The sequence below is a fragment of the Lactuca sativa genome, chromosome 9 (assembly GCF_002870075.4).
Source record: "Lactuca sativa cultivar Salinas chromosome 9, Lsat_Salinas_v11, whole genome shotgun sequence".
Lineage (NCBI taxonomy): Eukaryota > Viridiplantae > Streptophyta > Magnoliopsida > Asterales > Asteraceae > Lactuca > Lactuca sativa.
The window spans coordinates 162498727-162506625 of record NC_056631.2 but is presented as its reverse complement, the minus strand read 5'-3'; the positions used below and the strand labels follow the sequence as shown (position 1 = coordinate 162506625).

The following is a 7899-nucleotide window of genomic DNA, read 5'->3' as shown; positions in this document are numbered from 1 at the left end:
TTAATTTTGACTTTTTTCTTTATATTTTGACTTTCTCGTTTGACTATTAATTTTTGAAATTTAGCTTTTCGGTTTGACTTTTCAAGTTTGAGTTTTGAGTTTGACTTTTTAAATTTGACTTTTAAGGTTGACTTTCTCGGTTTATAAGTCAAAGGGCAAATAAAAAATAAAAATAATAAAAAATAAAAAAATGAGTTCCACATCAATTCCGGTAAATGAAGTTTCATGTACTCCATCTTGTAAAGCTACGATTAAATTTCTCCGAGATCAAATCGATTTATTAAAAAGGGAAAATGAGGACCTTAAATATGAAGGCTATACTCTAAGGAAAGGTCAGAAACCGTTAAAAGCTCAATTAGAAACAAAAATCAAGGATTTCCGAAAACTCCAAGAAGATTACAGCAACAAGTGTGAAAATTATGATCACATTAAGAAAAAACTTGTTGTTGTAACTGAAGAACTTGACGCTTTGAAAATAAAGTGTGGAAAAACAGATGTTAGTTTCAAAAATTATACTGCATCAAGTAAGACAGTCGAGTCCTAAGTAGAAAATCAATTGAGTTTTAAAGATAATCAAACCAAGGGTCTAGGGTATCACAGTGTGCCACCTCCTTTTAATCACAATTATAACCCACCCTTTGAGACCAATGAGGAAGAAATGCCTGCTCAGTATGGCCAAACCCCTGCTCTAGATTCAGTTAAGACTGAACAATCAGGGCCAACTGAGGGTGCTGAGCTGAACGATACTAATGATTCTACTTCTTATGCAGGTAAAGTAGTAGAGGATGAGAATAAGGAGAAAACAATTGAACAACCCAATGACTCCTTGAACTCTGAATCTGTTGCTTCGAACTCAGTTGCTTATGATCAACCTGCTGTTGAGAAGTACAGGCCACCAAGTCAAGTGAAACAGCCGACTTGCTACAAGTGTGCTTGTGGGAACAATCAGAGACAAGGCATGGATACACCACCAGGGGCAGGAAGAAACAACTCCACAGTGAAGAAAAAGACTTGTTTTCACTGTGGAACACCTGGACACATTGACAGAAATTGTTCAAATCGCACATACGTTCCTTGCTACGCACAAGGCTGGCAGAACGCGCCAAGAGGGAGATACTTCAAAAGAAACCCCTCAAGGTCACGTTCAGACCATGATGACTGGAACGCGCAAAAGGCCAAAAATCAATCCCACAAGGTCAAGAAGGGAAAGTCGGCTAAGAAGCCAAATCCAAGAGATGCTCCCGTGAAGCCAAAATCAAAGTCATCTCAATGGCCAGCTTCGCGTTCGAAAGCAAGTACTGAGGCACCCATCGGATCGAAAAAGAAATTGGAATTCTCCGTCAACAGCTCATTGAAAAGTCAATTCAGATGGATCAGCTTTCTGCACATATTTTTGAGCTCAGGGCAAAAGATGAAGAAAAGACCAAACAAATCAAGGATCTACAAACGAGTCTTGGTTCTGTTCTAGCAAATTATTTCAATCTCAAGAACGTATTGTATGATGCTTTTGGTGAGAAAGTCAAAGCCCTCTTCCAACAGCCTCAGGGAGTAGTTGATCCTCCTTCTATTCAATCACCTCCTGCAATTGATGATCTACCTGTTGATCCCCCTGTTCCAAGAACAACTACCATTGTAGATGGATTTGAAAAGGAACCTGAAGGAAGCAGAGCCAGAATCACAATCAAGCAAGGCAAAAGAATTGTAACTACGAAACAAAGCGAAGGCCTGTTATTCATGAAAAACTCAAATGAAAATCGCAAAACAAAAGACCCTGTCTTGACAGTTACAGATTTGAAGAAAAGAAAGTTCTGCGATGAGTATGGTGACAGGACAGGCATCCGAATGTGGGCCTTTGATCTGGTGACCAATTTGTGGGTTGTAAAGCGAACATCAGGAGCATCTGAATGTTACAAAAGCACCCATGATTTCAACTCTTGGACCAAAACTGATCTAGCTGAATTATCCAGGGCCCCATTCCATAACCCCTCTGAAGATCCTAATGCTTCAAATTTCAAAAGATTTCTCGACAGACAGGTCAAAGAGAACTTTCCTTCAATGAAGACTACCAAAGCCCTATACAAAAAGGAAAAAGATGTTCTTGATCCAGAAACAGGCGAACCCATGAAGATTTCTCTCTGGCCTGCAACTAAGAAAAAAAGGTAATTCCTATTCCTCAACATTTTCATGAGGGATATCTAGATGACATGGAATTTTGGGCATATGATGACAAAATAGCTACTGCAACCATCAAATTCAAGAATCGAGAACATATTCTGAGATTGATTAGTGCTAAAGATCTTCTACGCTTCAGAGAAAGGGATATACGAACTTTGAATACACTGTAATGGTAGCTACAATTATAAATGGAAGATTATGGATGGGATCAATGGGGAGATCAAATCTGAGGTTGTTTGAGAAGCCTGCTGAGGAGCTCAAGGAGTGAAGACAAGACTATGCTAGTCTCAAACCAAGGGGGAGACTTAAATAAAAACAAAACAAAAATTTTAAAATTTTAAAATTAATTTAAAAAATTAAAAAATATATATGTTGGTTATGGAATGTGCTTAAGGGAGATGTTTTGGGAAGTAAGTGATAGCGGACAATCTGAGTCTGCGTAACGTACCCAAAGTTGAAGGGTCTATGCTCTGGTTTGATGTGTCGGTAGGCACGAAGAATTTAATAGACTTGACTAGGTGCAGATGAACTTAAGGAATCTAGAGACTTGATAAATCTTGACCTAGTTAGTTTCGTTTAGCCTGACAATACGATGCTTGGATAGGTTGAGCAGGGAGATATATATGGGAATCTACTCGTCACATTAATTGAACCCGTATCTGGAACCGTGGTTTAACTTTTCCTCGATGTGCGGATTCTGTCCTTAATTCCGGTATTGATGGGACGACTGGTAAATTCCGATGAATTAGGTCTTTAGAAAATTATTTTCTTTCTTTCTTACTGTTAGTCATATGTTGCCTCCTTTGTGTGATTGGAAGAGATCCGACCTGGACTGCAACATATGCAAATCTATTTCTCTGCATATTATATCTATGAAATTCTTCTTATCTGTTAGCCATATGTTGTCTACTTTGCGTGATTAACAATCCGACCTCGTACATAGCATATGCAACCTTCTACTTCTCAATCCCTCGAAAATTATAAGTGATAATAATCTGAATCTATCTTCTCTTTTAATGATTGTCTGCTCACCCGATGTAAGGAGTACTTTGGAAGTCTTTTGATTACTGGGGCATATCTGGAAGCGGGAAACATGTTCCAGTACACTTAAAATTGAACACTCAAAGATTGTCTATAGATCTCGCTGCTCAATTTAGGTGGACAACAATATCCCTGGTCGTCGTCAGCTGAATGGTCCTTAAGCTATAGTATCTAGAAACTTAGGATCAGATATAATATCTAGGAACTTAGGATCACATTGTCTTGTCACTTATAGTATGTCCTAATTTTGTCACAATTTTTCGTGTTTAAGTGGACAACAATATCGGCGATCGACCAGACAAAGACGTGAAGATAGAAGGTACCGACAAGCGGACAAAGGTTGTCTAAAAACTTTGATCCCAAATCATCCTTAAAGTTAGATATCATTTTATTTTTGTTAAATTTGTTCATAGTTTTCTTCTATGCATAAATTTTAGGGGGAGAATTAAAAATAATTCAAAAATCAAAAAATTAAAAATCCAAAAATAGTGTTATTTCTTGTTCAGAAAAATCAGAAAATCCAAAAATATTTTTGTTTCTATTTTTATTTTGTGTGTTAATTTTTCTTTTACTTTTGTTTTGTCTTGAAAAGTGATTTCAGGTATAGATAAGACTCATGAAGTTTGTGTTGAAGATTTCTGAGCCAAGGCTTCATCTGTGAGCATCGAAGAATTCGCATTCGAAGGAGCAAGAAATGAAGATTATTCTTTAAACATTCAATCCTTCAACCCCAGAAGTAAGGTGAAGCTGAAATTGAAGATTATGTCACGGATTGCATTAAAGCCTCCTCAAACAGTCTGTTGCTATCTTAAACCTGTTGAAGTGATCCAGTAGATTATTTCTCTTTGTTGTTCTCTCTGAAGATTCTCAAGCTGAAAGCGCTATCTTTCAAGAATCAGTACATCAAGTCTCCTCACCCAACGTGCATTCAGAGTCAAATCTTGAAGAAAATCCCAACTGCTCAAGATGAAGTCATTGAAGATTAAAGCTGAAGCCAAGCTCCCAATGAAGATTAACAAGAAAAAGCCAGCTACTTTTTAGGGGGAGTTTGTTGGGTCATTTAGAAAAGAAAGCTATAAACCAATGGGGAGATTGTTGGGTCAAAAATATGGTTTATACTTTGCTTTTCTAAGAAAATATATTTTTATGTAATGTTGTATGTGTTTGCAGTTTGTGTGTACGGCCGTACACGTGTGTACGGCCGCACACCGTGTGTACGGCCATACACAGGGTGTACGGCTATACACATGTGTATGGATGGAGGTCCTTATAAATAGAGGAGTGCATGTGAGTGTATGGTTGGGAGAGAAGGCTAGAGTAGAGAGAGAAAGCTAGAGAGAAGAAGTGTGTGTGAGAGAGAATCTATTGTAAGGAGCATCACTCATTAATCATTGAATACGTCATAGATTCATCTTCTTCTTCTTCTCCTTCTCTTCTATATGATCTGACATCATCCAATTGATTGGGATTCCGCACCATCAATTGGATCAGATTGATACACAAGCAATTTTGGGACTTACATGAAGAAAAATATGTATAAAGTTGTACACTGAGAAACTTGATCCATATATTCTTATAAAAGGTCTTGCAAAGATGAAGGCACTTAGATTTCTTTGTGTGGATATGAGAGATTGTTTTTGGAACCTTGAACTTGATACATTTAGCCCAAGCTTTCCAGATACTTTAGAATATTTGAGTTTTAATCAATACCCATTTAGGTCTTTACCTAAAACATTTCAAGCAAGTAATCTTGTCACACTTGAGATGTGTCGCAGCAAAATCATTCTACTTTGGGAAGGGGAAGAACCAAAGGTAGAATTATGTTTGACTGATTGTTTTTCTTGATTCACTATACACCAATTGCTTTGTTATGTCAGCTATAAGAATTTTTTTTTGCTTATGTTGTTACGTTCTTGAGAAACTCAGATTCCTTGATCTCAGTTATTCAACGTTGAAGACCCTTGACCTTTGGTTGGTTCTAAATCTCGAGACATTTACTCTTACAGGATGTGGTGATCTGGTTGAATTTCCAGATGGTAATTGGAAGTTGGAGCATCTAAAATCTCTAGAACTTGATGGTTGTAAGTTACTTGAGAAGTTATCTGATGATCTTCACCGTTTAGGAGTTTTAGAAAAGCTAAACTTGTCATCTACAAGTATTGAATATCTCCCAGATAGCATTAGCATATTGAAGCATCTAAAATATCTTGAACTTGATAGATGTCAGTTAATTGAGAAGTTACCGGAGGATCTTGGCCAACTAGAGTCATTAGAACACCTCAGTTTATCATCTACAAAGATTCAACATCTTCCAGATAACATTTGTATGTTGAAACATCTAGAATCTCTGAAACTTGAGGATTGTACGTTTCTTGAGAAGATACTCGAAGATCTTGGCCAACTAGAGTCATTAGAGCGCCTAACTTTGTCATATACAAAGACTCAATATCTTCCAGATAGCATTTGTATGTTGAAATGTCTAGAATCTGTAAATCTTATTAATTTTCGGTTGCTTGAGAAGTTGCCTGAAGATCTTGGCCAATTAGACTCGTTAGAACAACTCAGTTTGTCATCTACAAAGATTAAGCATCTTCCAAATAGCATTTGTATGTTGAAACATCTAAAATCTCTCGAACTTAATTTCATTTTTCTTTAGGAGTTACCTATGGATATTGGCCAATTAGAGTCATTAGAGAACCTAACTTTGTCATCTATAAAAATTCAACATCTAACATCTGAAATCTCTCAACCTAGGTGATTTTTGGTTTCTTGAGAAGTTACCTGAGGATCTTGGTCATTTAAAGTGTTTAGATAAGCTGCACATATCTTATACAAAGATTAAACATTTTCCAGATAGCATTTCTATGTTGAAACATCTAAAAGCTCTCAAACTTCATGATTTGTCGTCATTTGAGATGCTACCTGAGGATCTCAGTGGGTTACGCTGTTTAAAGGTGCAACTGCTGTTATCTACAAAGATTAGGCATCTTCCGGATAGCATTTGTATGTTGAAACATCTGAAACTTCTCAACCTGGCTCAATGTTGGTTGCTTGAGAAGTGACCCGATGATCTTGGCCGATTAGAGTTTTTAGAAAAGCTTATTGTACAAAGATGAAACATCTTCCAGATAGTATTTCTATGTTGAAACATCTAAAAGTTCTCAAACTTGATGAATGTCGGTTGCTTGAGATGTTACCTGAAGATCTCGGTGGGTTAGACTGTTTAGAGGTATTGCGGTTGTCATATACAAAGATTAGAAATCTCCCAGATAGCATTTGTATGTTGATACATTTGGAATATCTCTATCTTGATCATTGTTTACTGCTTGAAAAGTTGTCTGAAGATCTCAGTAGGTTAGTGTGTTTAAAGGTCTTGTGTTTGCCATATACATATATTAGACATCTTCCGGATAACATTTGTATGTTGAAACAACAGAGAGTTCTCAACCTGCGTGAATGTTCATTGCTGGAGAAGTTACCTGAGGATCTTGGCGAATTAGAAAGTTTAGAATTCTTAAATATAGTAGGTACAAGCATATGTTTTATTCCGTAGAGTATTCATAAGTTGATAGTAGGTCTGCATTTTTGTTCGTTAGGAGGGCTTCTTCATTCACTTGGTTACAATGTTGAAGACGAAGATGAAGACATCAATGAAGATCAATACATATATGAGTACGAAGATGACTACGAAGACCAATACGGATATGGATATGAATATGATGATGTAGACGAAGAAGAAATGTTATAAGCAACGCACCGAAGTAAGAGGCTACACTACTATGCTTGGAATATTATTTTCAAAAGCTCTAAAGAAGATTAATGTAGTTTTTTGTATTGATACATATTGTACTTTTGAGTAAATAGACTTGCAGTATATGAAAACAAATGAGGAGGTAGCAGATATTCTAACCAATAGCCTTGCAAGTGGGAAACTGATTGAATTCAACAACATGATGGGTATGGTAGAAGTTGATGTTGAGAAGGAATATTAAAATTCACAACATCCACACGTGTTTGCTTCTATCCTTAATTTAGTTTATGTTTATTTTACATGTCTAGCATAATTTAGTTTTTGTTTATTTTACATGCCTAGCATCTTTCTTTCTGTTGAATTAGTCTAGATAGTGGGCACTTGTCCAATTGTATTTTCCTGTTTTCTAGGTAGTGGTATTGTAGTAGCAGCAGGGGCGGATGCAAGAATTGCTACTAGGTGTTGCCGAGTTCAAGTAGGTGTTGCCGGTGCATGAAAAATAGGTAAAAAAATCAAAAAATCTAAATTTTTTCCACTACGTACACGAAAAATAGGTGTTTTCGGTGCAACACCAGGCACCACTATAGATCTGCCTTTGAGTAGCAGTTTTCCTCTTTTCATTTTTTCCTTATATGGTTTTTCATGTAATCCGTTTTCAAGTTATCAGAATATACACACGCACACACACTTGTTAACTGTGTGTTTCCTTCTTCATTGCTTTGTTGTGTTCCTTAGGTGTGTACTACAAAGATTGTCTTCATCAGCTTACCAAAGTGGTATTAGAGCTTGCGTATTTATGGTTGAACTACAAGTCGTTGGTGGAGTAAAGAATCTGAACAATCAAAACTACAACACTTGGTCTACTTGCAGCATGTCATACATACAAGGGCAAGATCTGTGGGAAGTTGTGAATGGGACTGAAACTAAGCAAT

At 36.8% G+C, this 7899-nt stretch overlaps 1 protein-coding gene across 1 annotated transcript; it reads left to right on the top strand.

Moving 5' to 3' along the window:
• The first annotated feature begins 1368 nt into the window (after nt 1–1368).
• Nucleotides 1369–7208, top strand: LOC111888151 (disease resistance protein RPV1-like). Its single transcript, XM_023884281.1, has 8 exons — nt 1369–2159; nt 4935–5028; nt 5135–5822; nt 5971–6258; nt 6345–6570; nt 6616–6743; nt 6813–6940; nt 7089–7208. The coding sequence occupies exons 1-8, from the start codon at nt 1369–1371 to the stop codon at nt 7206–7208; spliced, it is 2463 nt and encodes an 820-aa protein (XP_023740049.1).
• The last annotated feature ends 691 nt before the right edge of the window (nt 7209–7899 follow it).

Excerpts from the sequence above, each read along its gene's own strand:
- LOC111888151 (XM_023884281.1), top strand. The coding sequence starts at position 1,369 with ATGGATCAGCTTTCTGCACATATTTTTGAGCTCAGGGCAAAAGATGAA. Across the intron at positions 6,571-6,615 it reads TTGTCTGAAGATCTCAGTAG|ACATCTTCCGGATAACATTT; the intron begins GTTAGTGTGTTT and ends TACATATATTAG. Across the intron at positions 6,941-7,088 it reads ATGGATATGAATATGATGAT|TATATGAAAACAAATGAGGA; the intron begins GTAGACGAAGAA and ends ATAGACTTGCAG.